The sequence below is a fragment of the Lissotriton vulgaris genome, chromosome 6 (genome assembly GCF_964263255.1).
Source record: "Lissotriton vulgaris chromosome 6, aLisVul1.2, whole genome shotgun sequence".
Taxonomy (NCBI): Eukaryota; Metazoa; Chordata; class Amphibia; order Caudata; family Salamandridae; genus Lissotriton; species Lissotriton vulgaris.
In genome coordinates this window covers 1,408,110,271-1,408,133,373 of record NC_141694.1, presented here as the reverse complement: position 1 = coordinate 1,408,133,373, position 23,103 = coordinate 1,408,110,271, and the positions used below count along the sequence as shown (strand labels likewise).

The 23,103-nt window shown below is 47.4% G+C and overlaps 1 protein-coding gene across 1 annotated transcript in view; it reads right to left on the bottom strand.

The window, feature by feature from the left end:
* Nucleotides 1–22,595, bottom strand: part of CRNKL1 (crooked neck pre-mRNA splicing factor 1) — a 168,764-nt gene extending 146,169 nt beyond the window's left edge. Inside the window, exon 1 of the mRNA XM_086927520.1 lies at nt 22,449–22,595. Within this exon, the coding sequence (XP_086783646.1) occupies nt 22,449–22,496 (48 nt within the window). The 5' untranslated portion in view covers nt 22,497–22,595. The remainder of the gene's footprint in view (nt 1–22,448) is intronic.
* Nucleotides 22,596–23,103: the final 508 nt, after the last annotated feature.

Here is a 23,103-nt window from a genome sequence, read left to right as displayed (position 1 = left end):
CCGACTCTGAATGTATGCGTGGGTATTAAGGTGTCATTTTTAATGTTTTTAACCTTTTAAAATTACATTTGCTTTTCCCTTGGGAAAGTCTACTTACCTGATTAGGCTGCCTGCAAACTCCGCTCGCTCCGACCCCGGTCCACCACAGCTGCTGCTGCTTGTGTGGAGGGCGGACCGGCAGAGCGCGACACGCCCCCTCCTCACTGGAAAGAGGGAAGTACATAAAAGCACTAGTGCCTAGGACGCGCAGTGGACGTGCGCGCCAAAGGCAAGCCTGTCTGCGCCCGTCCGCGTCCGGCCAGGGCCAGAACCCCTGCCGGCTTACCACAGAAAAGGCAGTGCAACTCCCAACAACTGTGCGCGCTACGCCCGTTGATGAATGATAAGTGTAAGCATAGTATAGAACCAGACAGTCGCGACCATAAATGCAAACACTGCTCATATTCGGCCAGCCGACAGCTGAAATCCAAAAACAGGGGTCAGACACTTACCCTCTCCCTAATCAATTGCAGGTCACTAGCAAAACACAAGATGCAAATACACGACCACTTGGTAGAGGGGCAGGTAGATGTCCTTTTTCTTACGGAGACATGGCTCCATGACACTTCGGCACCAGACATCCTAGAGGCCCTCCCTCAGGGATACGCTATCTACAGACTGGATAGACCCACAGGGAGGGGCGGAGGGATAGCTATAATCAGCAAACACGAGATTCAATGTACGCTAGAATCTGCCAATACCTCTAACAGCGAAGCTGAGTCCTTCTTCATCTCAGCCTCTGACAATCACAAACAGATTTTAAAGGGACTCCTGGTTTACAGACCACGTGGACCAGGGAAGCAGTTCACCTCTAGTTTAATTGAGAAACTCACCCTGCCAGCCCTCAAATATGAGAGGTTCCTACTGTTAGGAGACCTGAACCTCCATTTTGATGAGGCCAATAATGCCCTGGCGCAAGAACTGTGTCAGGAATTAGAAGTTCTCCAACTGAATATGAAATCTGAATGGCCTACACGGCCATCTACTTGACCCAATTTTTGCTAACTGGGAAAAGCTTTATGTTTAAAGTTTAAAATATTGATGTCCTTTGACATGCAGTTGTGAGTAAGGTGGGGATTGTGCACCCTTGTCCTGAAGAAGATGCTTTGCATCGAAACATGTTGACGAACCAATGAGGTGTTGTACTTTACTATACACATACACCTTGACACAAAGCTTTTAACAGTGCCATCACGGAAGCATATTAAAATGTATTAGACTTCACGCGGCAGGCCCTTTTTTCAACTTTTTTCACTAACCTCACTCCAAACCCACCACTCACTGAATAACATAACCCCGTCGCACACCACACATAGTCATCAATTAAGTGCTCCCACGTATTCCGTCGGTTAGTAGCACGCCGCACCCCGTAGAGGGGTGCGAAGACCCCGATGATGAAGCACGACACCAAGGGTCCTTTTGGTGTGTGAGGGGTATTAAAAGAACACTGAGTGCTCTCCATCACTGTGGGGACTACTCTAGAAACACCCAGGTGTGGATTCTTTCTGTTTATAAAAACTTATAAGGTCCTAAAGGCGAGACTTATTGGCTATGCCAATGTTTTTTTTCTTATGGGGTTGGCATAAATTACAGGAAGGTGAAGGTTATTCAGTCAGTTATTTAGGTAGTTAGTGAGAGTGATTTTCGCGAGTAAGTCAGTGAGAGAGGGTCAGTTAGTGAGAGAATGGGAGTTAGTCAGTTAGTTAGAGTGAGAGAGTCAGTTAGTGAGAGAGTGAGAGTCAGTTATTTAGTGAGAGAGTGAGCATTAGAGAGTGAGAGTCAGTAAGAGAGTTAGAGTTATTCAGTGAGATTAAGAGAGTTAGTTATTGATAGTGAGACGGTCAGTCAGTGAGAGTTAGTCAGTTAGTGAGAGAGTAAGTCAGTGAGAGTTAGTCGGTGAGAGAGTGTAAATGAGAGTGCGAGAGTGAGTTAGTTAATGAGTGTAAGAGAGTGAGTTAGTGGTATAGTAAGTTAGTGAAAGTGAGTCAGTATTTTAGTGAGAGTCAGTCAGTCTTTTAAGAATAGTCAGTCAGTGGGAGGGAGTCAGTGAGAGAGTAAGAGAGAGAGTAAGTGAGAGAGTCAGTGAGAGACAGTTGTTTGAGAGAGAGTTAGTTATTGAGAGAGTTAGTTATTGAGAGAGAGTTAATTAGTCAGTGAGAGTGACTCAGTCAGTTAGTGAGAGAGTGGGACAGTCAGTTAGTGATAGAGTGAAAGAGTCTTTTAGTGAGAGTGAGTGAGTTTACTAGAGTGGCAGAGTAAGTCAGTGAGAGAGTAAGTCAGTGAGAGAGTTAGTCTGTGAGAGAGAGTGGGAGAGTCAGTCAGTTAGTGGGAGAGAGTGGAAGAGTTAGTTATTGAGAGGTATGTTGTGGGCATAAACATGTGTGAAGAGAGATTGAGGGTGGTGATATGTTTGCATTCAGAGATGCTGAAGAGTTGTCTGTGGCCGATTACCAGTGCTTAATTTGTGCAGGCATTTGCGTGTGTTTGGCACAGACACATGGTTATTTTTTTTACTTTGGCACATATTCACAACAGCCTGTTCCAGTCCCAGCCTATTTTTAAATGAGCGCAGGAGCAAAGCATTTGCAATTTGAAATAATTTAAAATACACAAAAATGCTATAAAAGATAATCAATTTTATTCCCAGGCTGAACTGTATGGGATAGGCTGAGCTTAAGCACATTGATATTGTTATTGTTTTCAATTAATACGTCTATTTTAGTTCTTAAGGCACGCCATAAACAAAAAAGCAAATCTGTTAAAGTAAGATATGGAAATAAGTCCCCGCAAGCCAAAATCAGCTTCTGACGAGTGACCCATTTACAGATTAAAACAAGCGCTGATGCTGTAGGGCACAGCTTTCCAAACTTTTCATGTTGGTGACACCTTTTTGTGAAAAAAATTTCAGGGACACGGTAACGCGAGCGAGCCTAGCGAGCGAGCCTGCACCACCTAAGGGGGTTGCAAATTTGTTTTTGAAAAAGTAGTGGGCAAATGGTGCATTTCCAAGCAAATTTGAGAAAGCAGGAAGGTTAATAAAGCAATTGTTAATCTGGTCTAACAAAGCCAGTGACTGGCAAAACTGAGTGTAAGCAAGGTTAGGTTTGTGCATGAAACAAGAATATAATCATGCACACATAGACACATGCCCCAGTGATTTACGGCACATCCCCACCCACACACAATGCCACCCCCCCACCCCACCCACACACACACCCCCACACACACACACAGCCTCACACACACCCACACAACCCCACCCACACACAACCCCACCCCCCCACACACACCCCACACACACACACACACAACCCCACCCACACACAACCCCAAACCCCCACCGCCCCCACACCCACCCACACACACAGCCCACCACACACACAGCCCCAGACACACACAACCCACACAGACAACCCACACCCCCCCCCCACACACACACCCCCACAAACACACTCCCACACACACTCACACTTTCAGGGGAACAAATCAATATAACTGAGAGACACTCAACAGCAGTCCATAAAACCTTTGAGACTGCCCACCTCGACAAGGAACAAGGCCTGTTGTGATGTCACAAGCTGTGATGTTACTTCATGCGATGTCATGCACCATGATGTCACTTGCATACTGCCACCCACACAACCCCACACACACACACACACAACCCAACCCACACACACACCCCCCACACAACCCCACCCCACACACAACCCCACCCACACACAACCCCACCCACACACACAACCCCACCCACACACACAACCCCACCCACACACACAACCCTACACACACACACTCACACACAACCCCACACACAACCCCACACACCCCAAACACAACCCCACACACACACACACCCCACACACAACCCCACACACACACCCCACACACACACCCCACACCCACACCCACACACAACACCCCCCCCACACACACCCACCCACACCCCCACTCCTACTTTCAGAGGGAACAAATCAATGTAACTGAGAGACACTCAACAGCAGTCCATAAAACCTTTGGGACATCCCACCTCTGTCTCTCTCCCTCCGTCTTCCTCCTTCTGCCTCCCTCCCTCTGTCTACCCTGTCTGTCGCCCTCTGTCACCCTCTCTCTGTCTCCCTCTCTCTTTCTCCCTTTCTTTGTCTCCCTTTCTTTGTCTCCCTCTCTCTCTGTATCCCTCTCTCTGTCTCTCTCCTCTGTCTGTCTACCCTCTCCTTCCCTCTGTCTCCCCTGACTCCCTACCTCTGTCTTCCTCTGCCTCTCTCCCTCTGTCTCCATCTCTCTGTCTCCCTCTCTCTGTCTCCCTCTCTCTCTGTCTCCCTCTCTCTCTCTGTCTCCCTCTCTCTCTCTGTCTCCCTCCCTCTCTCTGTCTCCCTCCCTCTCTCCGTCTCCCTCCTTCTGCCTCCCTCCCTCTGTCTCCCTGTCTTTCGCCCTCTGTCACCCTCTCTCTGTTACCCTCTCTCTGTCAACCTCTCTCTCTGTCACCCTCTCTCTCTGTCTCCATCTCTCTGTCTCCCTCTCTCTGTCTCCCTCTCTCTCTGTCTCCCTCTCTCTCTGTCTCCCTCTCTCTCTGTCTCCCTCTCTCTCTCTGTCTCCCTCCCTCTCTCTGTCTCCCTCCCTCTCTCTGTCTCCCTCCTTCTGCCTCCCTCCCTCTGTCTCCCTGTCTTTCGCCCTCTGTCACCCTCTCTCTGTTACCCTCTCTCTGTCAACCTCTCTCTCTGTCACCCTCTCTCTTTGTCTCCCTCTCTGTCTCTCTCTCCGTCTCCCTCTCTGTCTCCCTCTCTCTCTCTGTCTCCCTCTCCCTCTCTCTCTATGTCTCCCTCTCTCCTTGTCTCCCTCTCTCTCTGTCTCCCTCTCTCCATGTCTCCCTCTCTCCATGTCTCCCTCTCTCCATGTCTCCCCCTCTCCATGTCTCCGTCCCTCTCTATCCCTCTCTCCTCTGTCTGTCTCCCTCTCCTTCCCTCTGTCTCCCCTGACTCCCTCCCTCTGTCTTCCTTTGCCTCTTTCCCTCTGTCTTCCTCCCTCTCTCTGTCTCCCTCCCTAAAAATAAGTCTCAACTTGCCAAGGCAACACCTACTAGCTTTCAAAATGCTTGTTTAATTCTGCAACTGTGCTTATGCACCTATCAGCTTTTATGCTAGAAACACGAAATGCAACTGTGCTTATGCACCTATCAGCTTTTATGCTAGACACACGAAAGTATTTGTGTTAGTAGTGGAGGGACTGAAAACAGAATGAACATTTGAACGAAGAAACTGCTATTTGTAGCACTTTAATTCTAACAAGTAGGAAGGGCCAACCCCGTCACAGAACCAGCCACGCACGCAAGAGTTGTTCGGTAGACTCGCCGATTGTGGAGGGGCATTTAATGCCAATGGCTGGCTGTCATAATTCACAGTAGAGACTTGTTAAGCTGTCGTAGGCTTATAAGTGACAACATAAAACGGTTTTAAAAATCAGCAGTAGGTGAAGGTTGGACCAGGTGTGCTCGCTCTTTAAACATAAAACCCCTTTCAGAGTACACATTGGCATGGAAACAAGTGCATGGTATCAGATCTGCTCAAACTGGCCTAGCTATCCAGGAGGTGCAGTTTGCGGTGATGTGGACACAGTGTAGTGCGTTTTTTCTGGGCGGAGTGTCACTCGTGATATTGATGACAGAAGGGAAGAACGTTGAGTAGGCCCTGTATAGATCAGAAAGAATGACACAATTTAAGATGTCTGCTTCTCCTGGCGACCCACAGTACTAACGTGTGAAAACCGAGTGGTTTTGAATTCACATCAAGTATTTAATAACATTCCAATACGCGCGCATTGACTAAGATGGCGCGTGGGCTCCAGACATAATGCGGAGGTCTGGAGCTGAGGTGGGTATGGGAAGGGGCAGGTGGCAGAGAGCAACTGTTCCCCTGAGATGGAACTTTACAGGCCATTAATAACCCCTCGAGCACAAGGAAGAAACAGATCAGCAGCATGGTGTGACAGGTTGTGGCACTTCGGTAAAAAGGCTAACTCTGTTCCTCTTCTAAGAAAGGGGGGGGGGAATAACGGAGACTACAGAAAGCATGCAGCAGGTTCCAGAGGGAGCCGCGGGTCCTCGACAAGGCAGGTGGGCGGCGAACTCTGGCCTCACGGCAGGCGCTCTCTACCTGGCACTGGGCTGGAGCAGCTCTCGGCGGGGCGGGCTCCTCTAGTGTTTCGCGGACTTTCCTGGTCCCAGCCGGCGGCTCCTTATCTGAGCCCTGAATCCCTCGTGATGCAGAGTAAAATTAAATAATTTAAGCGCGACAATGTTTTACCTCATGTTTTCAGGAGCACCCGGGCTTCCTTTCCTATCAAAACTGCGCAGTACAGAGCGCATGGAATGCGGAGCAGAGGCGGCTCTGAGGACTGCCTGCCCATTGGACGCGCGCTGCAAAGGGAACAAGGCCACGCCACACGCTCGCGTAATGCTGTCCCTCTTATGTGAATTTTTGTGCATCTCATCGACATCGCGCGACACACCCACACATGGCAGGCGACACAGTAGTGTGTCGCGACGCAGAGTTTGGAAAGCTCTGCTGTAGGGAGTGGGTCCGGGGAGCCCGTAGGCCACAGGTTAGGGAAGCACTGAGGCCAAACAGGTGGCAGGGGTTCATGGGAGCACTAAGGCTGCAGGGAGTGGGTCCATACGAAAACATTAATCGGATGCATGCCATGTTTTTCAGGAAATGTCTGTAATAAACAGCAATTTTTTTTGCAAATGCTTTTAGAAGTTATTTTAATATTTGCGGACTATTAGGCAAATAGAATAATGTTTAATATTTGTGACATGAACCGCAGCTTGCAAAAGCTAACGCTGTTTTCTAATTCAACGTAAACCTTTCAGAATAGCCCACACTGTCCCTGAATCCAAGCCACGTTTTGTGTACGGACATATATCTACAGGGACATGGCACAATTTTTGTGAAATAAAACAGAAGCAATAAGTTGGAAATCCCAGAGCAGCAGAGAGCGAGTGGAAGGTGCCGCCCTAGGTGTGCAGAGACTGTAAATCGTACTTTAGCGATCCCTCAGGAATCCCGGGGGGGGGGGAGAAAAAGAGAGTGTTAACAAAATGAACGAAAAGTTGCAGCTGAGGGAGATTACAGCAGTGAGGTTTCGGATATCGAAAGGAAGGCATACACAACGCAATGTGGGCAGCGTGACATTAAATCATGCTGCGTTGTGCATCATAGATGCCGTACCGAGACAGACATATCACAAGACAAACAAGTCTGGATTACAGGGGAAAGCAGCGGCACCGGCAGTGCTGCTTAAAGTGTGTGTGATGTGCGCGCGAGAGAGACGAGCCCCTGAGTGGTGCGTGCACGCGCAGTCTGCTGTTTTTGGAAGCACATACTCGTGCTTGTGGCACGCCGCTGTGCACTCCCGCAACTGTATGCCGCCACAAGCGCGAGTATGTGCTTCAAAAAAGAGCTGAACGACGGCTGAAGGTCCTCCTATGAAGTACATGCACACTTCGTAGGCAAGACCTAAAAAAATTGAAAGGAAAAAAAAGGCAAGAAAAAGAAACAGATTGGTCAAGTTATAGCCCAAGGTGTAATCTGCAGGTCATGTATTCAAATCCTATACATCCAAAGGGCAGGGTTCTTATTCCCAGGGACGTGTTGCGCTCTGCTATATTTCTGAAAAATGCCTGTTAGGCTCGAAGATTTAAGGTAGTGGTGCCACAGGAAAGGGGTGACGCTCCCAACCCCTTTATGGATATTGTTCGCACAATACCTGTATTTAAGACTAATTCCTTTTTTTTTTTTTTTTTTAAATGTTTTTTATTTGCATCAAAGGATCACATAAGCAATAAACAATTCATTTTTTCACGTAAGAAAACAGGAGCAGAAATAAGAAGATGACAATATTCCATAATTACATTTGGATAAATATAAAAATAGCATTACTTAAACAGTGCAAAGCATAAAATTAAGGATCGAAAAACTTGGGTTTTGAAATACACCTACTAGGACATGAATAGGCCCCATATTCTGTCAATTTTCCGCCTGGCCTGCACTCCTCTTGAATCTGCAATAGCGGCTTCCATACTATAAATCTCCTTTACTAAGCTCCACCATTCTAGAACTGTTGGTGGGTTCTTTTCAATCCAAACTCTGGCAACAATTAACCTTCCACAAGTAATTAGAACATTCAGCAGATCTTTAAACCTTTCCCCCCCACTGATGCCTACACAAACATCAGTATTTGAGAATAAAAAAGGTTGCTCCAGCCTCTCAGTAATAACCTTAGTTATTCCTTCCCAATATTCCTTGAGGTGAGGGCAAGTAAAAAACATGTGAACAATGTCAGCCCCCCTCAAATCACATTTCGGACATTTCGTTTTATCTGCATAAGTATTATTCATTGCCCATTTAAGTATCCTGTCAGGCGTGTAATATAATTGACATATTGTTTTAAACATCTGCAGTTTTAAGCTAGAAGATTGAACTGTTGTGTTTAGGCTTTTAAAGGATTTAACAATCAAATCTGTAGGAATATTTATGGCCAGTTTCCTATTCCATTTCTCTGTTAAAATGGTAACATCACTGGTCTTGAGATCAGAAAAGAGCTTATAGCCCAGACTTATGATAGATTTATCATCATCCCTATATATGCAATCCCATATCTCAGATTCTGAGATTGTAGTAAGTTCTATTTTTTTCACCAGGTAATCTCTGATCTGATAGTACTTAAACCTAGCTATTTCTGGTAGATTGAAGCATAGTTTCATTTTATCAAAAGCCATAAAACCAAGATTGTCATATAAATCCCCCAGGAGTCTAATACCAGAGTTTAAAAACACTTGACAAGCTGTATCATGAAAAATAATAGGAAAGCCGGGGTTGCCCCATAAAGGTGTTTGACTATGAAAAAGAGAGGTATTGCATTTAGCCATAATAGATCGCCAAATACTCACAGTATCCCTTATGGTCTTAAATTTTACCCTTTTAAAATAATTGGGGTCGTTCATCCTATACACAAACATATTGACATCTAGTCCTAGTAAAAACTTATGAAAATATATGCATTTATCCAGAACAGCCAAGCTGCGGATCCGAGTCATAAATGCTGACCAATAGTAAAATTTGAAGTCCGGAAATAACAATCCTCCTTGACTAAAAGGAAGTTTAAGTAGTGATAAAGCACGTCGGGCCTTTTTGTACCCCCATACAAAGCTGCCAATTATACCTTCTAACCTGGAAAAGAAGGAATTATTGACCCGCAGAGGGATTGTGCGAAACAGATACAGGAATTTAGGCAAGATTTTCATTTTTATTAAATTTATTCGACCAATGATATTGATAGGAAGTTTATGCCACTTCTTAAGTTGCATGACAGTTTCTTTTAATAAGGGCTCATAATTCAATCCTATTATGGAATCAATATCCGCACAAATTTTGACACCTAAGTAGGTGGCTATATTGCTAATTCCAGGGACAGGGGTTGTAGCTTGATAGTTCATGACAACTTGGGTTTTGGTGGTATTGAGTTTGTAGCCAGAAACCGAGCCATAAGTGCTAGCTTCTTTTAATATACCTTTCATAGTCCTAGCGACGTCTGGGGTAAAAACAGCAATGTCGTCAGCATATACAGTGATATCTAATTTCTCTAATCCATTAGAAAGAGGGCAGATTAAAGTTTGATGTTGTAGAGCAATTAAAAAGGGCTCTATTGCAAGAGCAAAGAGTAATGGTGATAAGGGACACCCTTGCCTTGTCCCTCTTTTAATGGGAAACAAAGAAGAGCATTTTCCCATATATGAAACCTTACCCATAGGATTATCATATAAAGATTGAATCCAACGTAAGTGTTTTCCTTTAATCCCAAATGCTTGTAATGCGGCCCACAGAAAACCCCACCCCACCCGGTCAAATGCTTTCTCAGCGTCTAATAAAATCATACCGAGTGGAGTGTGTTTAATCCGTGCTGCATCAAAGGCTGATATAGCCATGTTAATATGTGCTGTGGTGTCACGTTTAGGAATGAATCCATGTTGTTGGGGAGAGACAAGTTGGGACATATATGGAGCTAATCTAGTAGCCAGTATTTTAGCGAAGATTTTGGCATCACTGTTAATAAGGGAGATAGGCCTATAAGATCCCCTCTCTTGTGGTGCTTTATCTTTTTTCAAAAAGAAAATAATTTGGGTCAAATTCCATGATCTGGGTGCTTGTTGCCCGTTACCAATAGCACTAATCACATCAACAAATAGTGGTAGTAGTTCTTCAGTGCAATATTTGTACAGTTCCAGGGGAATAAGATCTTCCCCGACCGCTTTACCCATTGCAAGAGATTTAATTGCACCCCTCACTTCTAAAGGCGTGATCTCTGCCTCTAATTGAGCCGATTGATCTAAATCTAAGTTCTTGACTTTATTAACATCAATATAATTCTTAATACAATCATCTAAAATAACATCTTCCGGAGTATAAAGAGTTTGGTAGAAAGAGGCAAACTGTTGTAAAATTGATTTTGGATCACAAAATAATTGATTATTGTCCCCTTTAATTTCTTTAACCATATTAATGGAGCGATCTTCCGCAACTTTGTAAGCCAGCAATTTCCCACTTTTATCTCCATTTTCATACTGTTCCATATGATACTTTCTAAGTTTATTAATACTTTTCTCCCTCAAAAGGTTTTTAATTGCTGTTTTAAGCTCGATTAATTTGAGGTTCAGATCTTCTAAGTTTGAAGCATTATTACATATGGCCTCAGATATCTGGAGTTCGGTATCCCTTATTTCATTTAACCTTTGCTGATTAATAGTTCGAAGTTCTTTATTTTGTCGCCATATGTATTGTTGGGTAAATCCCCGTACACTAGCTTTACATGTATCCCAGACTATCCATGGTAAACTTGATTGTCTGTTGATGTCAATGAATTCCTTTATATGCTCCCTAAGCTGATTTATAAACATGGTGTCAGAGAATAAGTAGCGTGGAAAAGAGAAGGAGCGAGTAGTATTTTCCTCCGTTGTAAGTGTAAATGTTATAGAGATCGGATTATGATCAGATGTCACCCTTGGATATATATCCATTGAACATTTACATTTATCAAGAATCCAGCCTGATGTCCATATCATATCGATGCGTGAGCACACCTTATGAGCAGCAGAATAAAAAGTATATCCACCTATATCAGGATTTAAAGATCTCCATACATCTTTTAAAAGATGAATTGCTGCCAGATCCAAAATTGCAGCCCTAGTTTTCCTCATCCTTTGAAAAGCCTTTTTTCTTGTAATATCCAGTTTATAATTCATTATACAATTAAAATCTCCTAGCACGATTATCTCACCCCTCCATCCCAATAATTCCATGTTAATTTGGTCAAAGATTAAAGGTTCATCTTGATTAGAAGCATAAACTCCACATATTGTCAGTTTGAAATTTTCTAACTTTATCTGCGCTATCGCCCATCTCCCCGCTTTATCGGTTAATGTCTTAATTATTTCACATTTCAGCCCTTTATGTTTTAAAATCGCTACTCCCCTAATAGAAGCATTAAGTTCCGTGCAAACTATTGGATCAAATCCTAATTGTTTAATAAGTTTTTTGTCTTTATAGGCAATATGTGTCTCAGTTAGGACTACTATTTGTGGACTATACATCCTAAGTTCCTCATAGACAAGCCGGCGCTTAATTTTATTGTTTAATCCTGAAACATTCCAGGTTAAGCACTTTATTAAATGCATTCTAAATTATATATTTCCTTCCCTATGTAACCTATGTAACCAAAAAAAATAATCACAATCAGTGTCTTATAAAACATCTTAATTTTTTCCTTGTCGTTTTTGTGTCCTTTGATGCAGTTTTTACCCCCAGCCATAACTTCCCTTAACCCACCCCACACTCTAATATTACCTCCCCCCACCCCGTGTTTACCTGTAGATCCCCCCTTCCTGTTGACTGCCGTTCACTTGTGTAAGCGGGACTGCAGGAAGAGGCAGGAGACGGGTCTTAGTGATCAAAGAAAATGGTTTTATTGTTGATAACAACTGGTCGGTGCTTCTGAGTCTCCCCGGTGGCTTCCTTGGTGAGCGACTCCTCTCAGCCCGGCTCTTGGAGATGACACCCTCGGTCCTCCTGGTCTTTAAAGTCCGCCTTCGATCCGCAGCGTCCGGCTCCGTCGTGCCGTTCTCTCAAGGCGGTCCCATGCAAATAAAAATGGAAAAGCGCGTTACTGTCACGGCCTTCCGTGTGTAAATCCCATACACCAGGGGGGGGGGAAAGTGAGGGGAGGTATACTCTGTGCACCCAACGTATCTGAGTATTTGGCTTGTTTACTCTAGAATAGGGGTTTTTGGGCAACTGCAATACATCCGCGCTCCTTTCCGTCCCCTTCCCTGTTTCTAAATGGGAAGCGCTCTAGCGCCTCGCCCTCCTCCCGATCCAACCCGCTATGCGGTCACGTACCTCGCGGAGCCACGCCCCTCCGGGGGAGTGGCTGGGCGGAACGCGGTGTCGATGGCCTCCTGGCTCCGGTCCGGGCTCTGGATCTCCTCCAGCGGCTGCTTGACAACTCTCGCTGCTGCGGGGCTCCGCTCCGTCGTCCCGGGTCCTGGGGTTGTCTACTCGTGGCTCGTCCTCACTCCTCTCCTCCTCGGCGGGGCGGACTACCAACGACCTTTGCTCCAACTCCGCGATGTCGACCTGGCGGTAGTCCGGGGGATCCTCCTGCATCCGCGGAAATCCCTCGTAGGACACCACCTCCTCCGTCAGCTCCCGGGACTGGATCCGATGTTGTAGACGTAGATCGGGAGAGTCGTCCTCCCACCATTCAACGTCCTCCTCGTCTCCACTTCGCTCCGCGTCTCTCCTCCTACACACTGCTCCGCCGGTGTACAGACACACCTGGTCTGCCTCACCTGCCTCTTTTCTAGCGGAGTCTGGCCACTCCCCCTCAGTAGCTGGAGGCCAGTTAAAGGGGCCGCCGGCGCTGTCCTCTTCTTCTCCGCTGTACGTTTCCTCCACGGAGCGCCAGCACGGTGATTCCTGTCGGGGCTGTGAAAACAGAAAGGGGGGTGTACAGGTTACTCCGACCCCAGGGGGCGCCTCGGGCACCCCGTTACATACCTCCCCCCCTGAACACTTCCGTTCGGGAAGGGGATAGCGTGAAAGAAAGTCAGCCCCGATATTGTCAGTTCCACGGGTATGTACCACCTTGAAGGAGAAAGGTTGTAGGGACAGGAACCAGCGCATTACTCTGGCGTTATTCCCTTTGTTACGGGCCATCCATTGTAGGGGAGCATGGTCAGTATATAGGGTAAACGGCCTACCCTCCAGGTAATAGGACAATTTACCCACTGCCCACCTTATCGCTAAACATTCCTTCTCTACTGTGGCATATTTTAGTTCTCGGGGAAACAGTTTACGGCTAACATACAATATAGGATGATCCGTCCCTTCCTCGGATTTCTGGGAGAGTACTGCCCCTATCCCATAGTCTGAAGCATCGGTGTGTAAAAAGAAATGCTTTGAAAAATCAGGGGACGTCAGTACTGGGGTGGAAGTGATACTCTTTTTCAGGGCGGTGAATGCCTCTACCATCTCTCTCGTGGGGTTGCGAAGCGTGTTTTCCGGAGTCCGGATTCTCAGGGTGTCAGAAAGGGGGGCCGATATCTGTGAGAACATGGGAATGAACCTGCGATAATAACCAATCAATCCCAAGAACGCCCTCATATCTTTTCTAGATGAGGGAAATGATGTCTCGGCTATGGCTCGTACTTTCTCGATTTGGGGTTCTATCATCCCGTGCCCTAAGACATAACCCAAATATTTCACTTTTTGATAGGCCAGGCGTGACTTCTTTGCGTTGATTTTTAACCCTGCTTCTTGTAGAGTCCGTAGTACCTTCTGGAGATGTTCTAAGTGGGTTTTCCAGTCGGGACTGAAGATGACGATGTCGTCGAGGTACGCCGAAGTGAACATTGACAAGTCCTTCAACACCGTGTTCATCAGTCTCTGGAAGGTGGCAGGGGCCCCGTGAAGTCCGAAGGGGAGGACGGTAAATTCATAGTGACCGTCCTCGGTCGAGAAGGCGGTTTTGTGTCTGTCATCCTCATGGAGGGGCACCTGCCAATATCCCTTGGTCAAATCGATGGTACTAATGTATTTGGCTTCCCCCAACTTCTCGATCAACTCATCTATGCGGGGGATGGGATACGCGTCAAAAAGCGATACTTCGTTAAGGGCGCGGAAATCCATGCAGAAGCGTCTGGTTCCGTCGGGTTTTGGAATCAACACTATTGGGCTAGACCAGTTACTCCTTGAGGGTCGGATTACGCCCAACTTCAACATCTCCTGGATTTCTTGTTTGATTCCTTGTCGCCTGGCCTCAGGGACTCTGTATGGCCTGATCTTCACGATTTTTCCCGGCTCTTTACATATCCGATGCGTGGCTAACGTAGTTCTTCCTGGAATGTCTGAGAAGACCCCTGCGTTCTTCTTTAAGGTACTCATCAGCTCTGTTCTATCTGTGTCCAGTAGGTCTTCATTAATGACAAGTTGGTCTATTGTACTGGAGGACAGAGGGGGGAGGGGTTCCGTCACGTGTATCCCTGTGGGAGGGGGTCCGAGCCACTTCTTTAATAGGTTGACATGGAAAACTTGAGTCTTCCTCGGGGTGAGTTGTAGCTTATAGCTGGTGTTACCGATTGTGCTTATGATTTTGAAAGGGCCTCCCCATTCGGCCTTAAACTTCTGTGAGGAGGAGGGCAGTAGTACCAGAGCCCAATCACCTGCTGACATCCTTCTCCATCGTTTCCCTTTATCGTAGAATGTTTTCTGTCTCTGTTGGTTTTTCTCCAGGTTGGCATACGCTAGCTCGCGCAACTTTCCGATTTTGGACCGGAGGTTACGGGCGTATTCTAAGGTTTTCAGGGTTTCGTCGGGGGTTTCCTTCTCCCACGCTTCTTTCGTCATCTCTAGGAGAGATCGGGGTTGGCGACCATATAATAACTCGAAAGATGAAAACCCCAAACTGCTCTGTTTCTGGCCCCTTAGAACGTACAAAGCAAGGGGCAATACCTGATCCCACTCTGCTCCGTTGATTTCTAACATTTTTCTTAGGGTTGCTTTCAGGGTCCTGTTGTATCGCTCGACGAGGCCGTCGGTTTGGGGGTGGTATACCGCCGTTCGGATCTGGTGGATGCTTAGAAGCTGGCACACCTCCTTCATGAGCCTCGATACGAAAGGAGTTCCCTGGTCGGTGAGGATCTCTTTAGGGAATCCTACTCTTGAAAACATTTCGACCATCCGGTCGGCTATGTGCTTGGTGGTGGTGACAGTCAATGGATAGGCCTCAGGGAATCTAGTGGCATAGTCCACTATAACCAATACATACTGATACCCTTTCTTTGTTTTGGGGAGAGGTCCTATGAGGTCCATGCCAATACGCTCAAAAGGGGTCCCGATGATAGGGAGGGGTTGTAGGGGAACCGCCGGGGGCCGGGTCATGTTCTTTTTTTGACATACCTCACACTCCTGACAATATTTCACTGTGTCTTTATATATCCCTGGCCAGTAAAAGTGGCGTAGCAGGTTTTGCGTGGTTTTCTCAGCCCCCATATGTCCGGCTACTAAATGTGCATGTGAGTAGAACAACACCTGTTCCCGGAAGGAGTGGGGTACTAACAGTTGGTCGGGCTCATCCTTTTGGGCCTGCCTATACAGTAAATCGTTTTTTTCCAGAAACCTTGGGTATAGCAAGGGAAGGTGGTTCTTGTATTTCTCGGCCGCTTCCCACGCGTGGGAGAGTGTGGAGTCATTTCGCTGAGAGAAACGAAAACTACGGTCGAGTACCCAGGGCTCGTCATTCACTAAGGCAGGGACACTCCTATCCTTTGTTTCCGATTCGGGGGTGGGGCCTCTCGTCTTCAGGCTATGCTTGAACATATTTAGGAACTCTGGATTATCCGTCCCTATGATGAGGTCCTCAGGGAGAGTGGCCAATACCCCCACCCTTATCGTATGTGGACTCCTCCCCCCAGGTGCTATTGGCAGCATGGCCACAGGATAAGACTTTACATCTCCGTGTACGCATCGAATGTTTACCCGGGATTGTACCAGTAGCTGGGAGGGCAAAACCAGACGAGCGTGTACCACGGACTGACGACAGCCTGAGTCTAACAGGGCCTGGAGAGAGGTGCCGTTTACCCCAACACTTACCCTAAATGCTTGACCCATTTCGCTGGAGAACATCACCGCCTTGGGAAGATACCCGACCTCCATAGGTTCCTCCTGCGGTTTCCTCCGGGGGCACAACCGGGCGATGTGTCCCCAGGCGCCACATTCAAAGCATTGAGGCCCGGATGGTACAGGCCCCTCTGTTCTCCATGTTCTGGTCCGGGTGACTTCCAGAGGTTTCACCGGTTTCTTTTCGTTTTTCATCGGGGCTTTGTGTTTCTCGGTCTCCCAGCCTTGAGGGACCCGAGGCTGGACTCTAGAGAAGGTCGTCGCCATTTCCACCGCTTTCTCCGTAGTGAGGTGGTGGTGTTGTCGTAGCCACCTTTGGGTGGCGTAGGGCAGGGCTTCCAGGAATTGCTCTAAGTATATCCTGTCCATGATCTCTTCCCTGGTGCTTATGGTCGGGGTCAGCCACTTATCAGCGGCCATCTTGAGCCGCACGAACAAGGTTTTAGGGGATTCGCCGGGGTTTCCCCTCTCCTTACGAAACCGGAGGCGGTAAGCCTCCGGGTCTAGTCCCAGGTGGTCTAGGATTATTTTTTTCACCTCCTCATAGGTAGTATCTCCTGTGGGGTTGGCCACCTGATAGGCCGCCTGGGCCTCTCCTACGAGGAGCGGGGCCAAGAAGAAGGGCCACTTGGGCACCGGCCACCCGCAAGCACGGGCCGCCCTCTCAAAATTGAGCAAAAATGCGTCCGGATCCTCGCCTGGCTGATATTTTTGAAGTGACACCCCACTGATATGGGGGTTTGTGGCGGACGCGGTGACCGGTCCCGCTACAACGGGATTCTCCATTACTCTAGCGGCCACAGCGTTTTTCATGGTCTCCCTGTCAGCTGCTGAGGTAATAATGTGCTGTTGTATGGCCCACTCTAGCCTCTCCTGCCCCTTTACCAGAGACTGTACTACCTCGTCCATCTTGGCGTCGCAGATGGTCACTCTGCCCGCATTCTCCACCACTGTAAGCGGGACTGCAGGAAGAGGCAGGAGACGGGTCTTAGTGATCAAAGAAAATGGTTTTATTGTTGATAACAACTGGTCGGTGCTTCTGAGTCTCCCCGGTGGCTTCCTTGGTGAGCGACTCCTCTCAGCCCGGCTCTTGGAGATGACACCCTCGGTCCTCCTGGTCTTTAAAGTCCGCCTTCGATCCGCAGCGTCCGGCTCCGTCGTGCCGTTCTCTCAAGGCGGTCCCATGCAAATAAAAATGGAAAAGCGCGTTACTGTCACGGCCTTCCGTGTGTAAATCCCATACACCAGGGGGGGGGGAAAGTGAGGGGAGGTATACTCTGTGCACCCAACGTATCTGAGTATTTGGCTTGTTTACTCTAGAATAGGGGTTTTTGGGCAACTGCAATACATCCGCGCTCCTTTCCGTCCCCTTCCCTGTTTCTAAATGGGAAGCGCTCTAGCGCCTCGCCCTCCTCCCGATCCAACCCGCTATGCGGTCACGTACCTCGCGGAGCCACGCCCCTCCGGGGGAGTGGCTGGGCGGAACGCGGTGTCGATGGCCTCCTGGCTCCGGTCCGGGCTCTGGATCTCCTCCAGCGGCTGCTTGACAACTCTCGCTGCTGCGGGGCTCCGCTCCGTCGTCCCGGGTCCTGGGGTTGTCTACTCGTGGCTCGTCCTCACTCCTCTCCTCCTCGGCGGGGCGGACTACCAACGACCTTTGCTCCAACTCCGCGATGTCGACCTGGCGGTAGTCCGGGGGATCCTCCTGCATCCGCGGAAATCCCTCGTAGGACACCACCTCCTCCGTCAGCTCCCGGGACTGGATCCGATGTTGTAGACGTAGATCGGGAGAGTCGTCCTCCCACCATTCAACGTCCTCCTCGTCTCCACTTCGCTCCGCGTCTCTCCTCCTACACACTGCTCCGCCGGTGTACAGACACACCTGGTCTGCCTCACCTGCCTCTTTTCTAGCGGAGTCTGGCCACTCCCCCTCAGTAGCTGGAGGCCAGTTAAAGGGGCCGCCGGCGCTGTCCTCTTCTTCTCCGCTGTACGTTTCCTCCACGGAGCGCCAGCACGGTGATTCCTGTCGGGGCTGTGAAAACAGAAAGGGGGGTGTACAGGTTACTCCGACCCCAGGGGGCGCCTCGGGCACCCCGTTACAACTTGGCAGTAGGTGGGTGGAAAAAAAACGCTAATCGGGTCCAGGTATTTATAGTTAATCCGTGCAATACAATCCAACACATATTCTCAATGCCTCTCTTTTAGTTATTTCAATGTCATATAAGCATTAAATTCGTGCCCTGCAAAACTTTTGTATGTATAATGAGAATCTAGAGAAAAAAGAAAATTTGCACCAGTATTTACTTCACATTAGTCTTGAGTTCAATCAATCAATCATTTCCCAGTTTTCCAGGAGGTAATTGCTTTTTCAACCTCATCTGCATCAAAGAAAAGATATGAGCGACCATTTTTTATCACTTTAAGCTTTGCAGGCTCTTGCAGATAAGCTTGAAATCCGAGTTCTTTAATCGGATCTATGAACTGTTTTAACTTCCATCTTTTCTCTAGTGATAGTTTACTTAAATCCGATCTCACAAAAAAGGTGACTGACTCAATAGTGACTGGGGTATTAGGCTGTGCTTTCAAAGAGATGGCCTGTCGAAGCAGAAAGTTGCCAATGTAAATCAAAATGGGTCTTGGAAATTTCCCGCTCTTATCTCTCTGGAACAGGGGTAAGCGATGCGCACGTTGGATCTGTGAATCCCAGTCCCAGTCAGAGAGATCAGGGAAAGCCTTCTGAAACAAATGGGTAATGTATGCCCTCGGATCTGCCCCCTCTGCTCCTTCCGCAATACCAAAGACACGAAGATTCTGCCTTCTATTCCTATTTTCCAAATCCTCCAGTTTGGCCTGCATCTGGGTTATTTGTGAATCATGCCTATTCAACTCTGCTTCAGAGTTTTGCGATCTCTCTTCCGTAGCGGCCACTCTCTGCTGCAGTTCTTCTATGTCCTGTGACACAGCTCCTAATTTACATGCCATCTCTTGTAGAGAAATTTGAGTTCTGCTGTTATCCTCTCTCATTTGCTGGTAATGAACTTTAGCCTCTTGTTTCTGTTCGTTTAAGAGGTGTAAAATTGTCTGAAAAGAAGCAGTCACTTCGCCCTGCGGTATCCATTCAGTAGCCCCGGAAGATGAGGGTAAAGTATTGCCACCCATGCACACAGCTAGAATAGGTTCACCTAGTAGGGTCCTAGCAACCTCAGGAGTAGTAGCCTTCGGCGTATCACACATGTCACCAATTAGGCTATCGCTATTGCTGATATTATTGCAATCAATTAACCCAGAAGCAGAAGCAGAAGTTGAGGCAGTATTATCTTCAGTAGATTTCAGGGTGGATGCAGGAGACCGAGGCTGTAACTGATCCATGATACTAGCTCCAGTGCCAGCTCCAGTGCTAGCTCCACTGCCCTTTGATTTCTCTGTAAGAATAGACTGAATAGGACTGGGTGGAGCATCCCCCTTTGTTTTATCGGTGGATACAATGACTACATCATTGGGGCTATTGCCAGATAGACGTAGAGCCATGGTTTTCACTCCACCCTTAGCCTGCACCCACTGTCTGATAGGGCTATTTTCAACGATAGCCTTCAAGGCGTTTGACTTTGATTTCCCCGCCATTTTAGCCAACTTATTCTTACTTTTCCCCTTGGGCTTTTTGGGTACTGTTTTGTTTTTGTCTTTAGTCAAACATAAGGGTGTGTTACTCCCCTGTTCGTTGACATCCACATATTCCTCATCTGTTTCACTTATGTCAACATTAGCATCATTTTCAATTCCTTCCGTCTCAGTAGCCTCCACAGCACAGCTTTTATCGAGGGAGAGACTGGTAACATTAGTAGTAACTGTGGGAGTTTTAACTTGAATGTCAGCACAGGTTGAAGACTGGAATGCTTCAGGGTCGCTGCGAAGGGTAGAAGTATTGCTAGTATTGTCGATAGAGGTAGTGGTAGTACTAGCGTTGGGATTTAAATCAGCAGTATTCTCCATCACCACCATTATCACTCTATTTCCCACTAGCTCAATGTCTGAGGTCCGTACCCCAATATTACCCTGTGCTGCAGGAGCTGTGATATCAGCAGTAGCTGTAGTAGCGGCCTTTTGAAAATGCTTCACGGAATCTTTTAAGTTGTTCTGCTCTCTTTCCTCCCCATTTGCAGCATTGCCTCCCTTCTGACCCTTATCAGCTGCATTACCTTGTGCCTTTTCACCATTGCTATCCGCTGCTGCCGCTGCTGTGCCTGTATCTGTTCCTCCATTTGCTCCGTTCTGTATCTCCTGCCCAGTGCTCTGAGCCAAGCTCTGCGCCGTGTCCACGATGTTTTTCTTGCTTGCAAGGATCTCGTTGATAGCAGTCACTGACAAAGAAACTGCCGCGGCTCCTGCTCTCCCGCTCGCTGTGGTATTGCGCGTTGTCCGTGTGGGAGGTTTTGGCGCCATCCTGCTGACGCTCGCTCTCTCTGGTTGGGCTGCTGCCGGTGCTGTGGAGGAACGCAGACCTGGCCAACGGATCGCTGCTGAGGCTGAAGTCGATCCCAGCCTAATCCACGTTAACAGGCTTACCCAGCCCCGCCAAGACCTTGCTGTTACTTGTTGTTGCTGCTGCGGTAACTCGTTTCTCTTAGCACTCTTTTTGGCATCAAATAGGTTTTGAAAACGGCTCCGAACTTGCCGTAGCTTCCACATCACCCACTGCTCACGGTATTACCGATATCCTCAAGGTAAGATTCCTCCGTGCTCTACGCTGTAATTTTTTAATTTGTAAAAAAAAAAAAAACCCCAGCAATTCACGATCAGCGCTGTATGTGCTGCATGCGGTGTCGGGTCATAGCGCTCAAAACGCGGTTACTGCTATAGACCTGGACCCGATTTCAGCGCTTCCACTCCTGGCGGTGTCAATCCGCCATCTTGGCTATTTGAGACTAATTCCTATGCACACACATTACAATCAAACAATTGGTAATACAATAGTATGTTAGGTCAAAACAATGAAATTATTGTCCACATCTTCTCTTTGAGATTTTCTCTTTTTAATGCTCGAGCTACACCGCGCCAGCCGACACGTGTTTTGTCAAAGTATAGGTAGCTTTGACTCTTCAGGGCTGCCTTCTATTCTAGGTGAATGTTGTAATTCCACTAGACCGGTGATAATTCCAACCCGGTTAGGGTAGTCCTCCAGATGCTTCTGTCGCTCGAGTCTGCGCTGGTAGTTCCACTGTGTAAGTCGCAGGACTTATGTCCGACCGCAAGGGATAAAAGGAGGAACAGGACTCTCAATTTTCTGGATCAACTTGATCTAACAATAAACGCGGCCAATCCGCTCCTCCACTTAAGTCGTATTTTCCAATTCTATCTCCGGTATATTTGTGGCATCTCCTGTTCCAACCTGCCGAGAATCCGGCCTCTGTCTCCAATGGTGTGTTCAAAACCGGAATCGAAAGGAAGGCATACACGACACAATGTGGGCAGCGTGACATTAAATCATGCTGCTGTTGTGCATCATAGACGCCGTACCAAGACAGACGGATCACAAGACAAACAAGTCTGGATTACAGGGGAAAGCAGCGGCACCGGCAGTGCTGCTTAAAGTGTGTGCGATGTACTCGCGAGAGAGACGAGCCCCCGAGTGCTGCGTGCACGCGTAGTCTGCTGTCAAAAAGAGCTGAACGACGGCTAAAGGTCCTCCTATGAAGTGCATGCACACTGCGTAGGCAAGACCTAAACAAATTGAAAGGAAAAAAAAGGCAAGAAAAAGAAACAGATTGGTAAAGTTATAGCCCAAGGTGTAATCTGCAGGTCATGTATTCAAATCCTTGTAATTTAGTGCAGTTGGGTAAAAAATAATATGACTACAAAGATCAACGCCTAGCAAGAACACCAGAGCATCTAATCCACATTCCATCTGAAGAAGTACTAAGTCTAAAAGATCGTCGCGTTTCGGATGACGTCAGGTAGGTCCTTCAAGCAATAGATGTAAACACATATTGTATCAACTGTACACACTAGTACGCAGAACACACAACTGAACTTTTCGATTAGTCTTACTCTCAAATAAACATCTGTTAGGCTTCACTGAGTATCTTTCGGTAAGACACATCCCTCTGTCGCCTTGGTTGTGGAGCCTGAAGTCCCTTTATCGCATTTAATTTTTTTACTTTATTCTCGGACCGTCACCCTTACCTTTGCTACTTTGGGTATGCGCTGTTTCCCTGCCGCGGTGGACGCCATCTTCCCTGTCACGAAAGTCCTCTCACTGTCTGAGGAACGGGAACAGAAAACAGTGGGGATGGAACGGAGGCCGGTGACCGCACTAAAACAAAAGACGGACTAGCAGCAAAACCGAGGCAACTGAAAGAGAAAACAGACTTCTGCCTGAAAAGAGAAGACTGGTATTTTTGAAGGCTTCCACAGAAGCTCAAGTAACAACATATCGCTGTTGCCTCGCTAGAAAAAGAAACATGTTTTCAAAATGCACTGCGAAAGAATGATTTCAATAACTACATCTGTTTGCACGCAAACTCATGCGCCGTCGTTAAAATTGCTAAATAATTAAAAACACCGATTAATCTGCTTCTATAAAACAATGTTAATTATATCTGTAATAGTGCAGTATAAAACTATTCCCCATTGGCCATAGGATAAACAGTTCGTGGCCAACATTTCGTAGCCCCATTCTGCTTACTGCCAGTCTTATTTTTCAACTGACGCCTTTTAGCTTCAACGTCATACGTAAGGGTCGTTGCTGTGGTTACCAGACACAGCGTCGTCCCACCTGTTGCCAATTGAAGTAGAACGGCGTGAGTCGTGAAGATTGAATACATAGAGAAGCAGAACC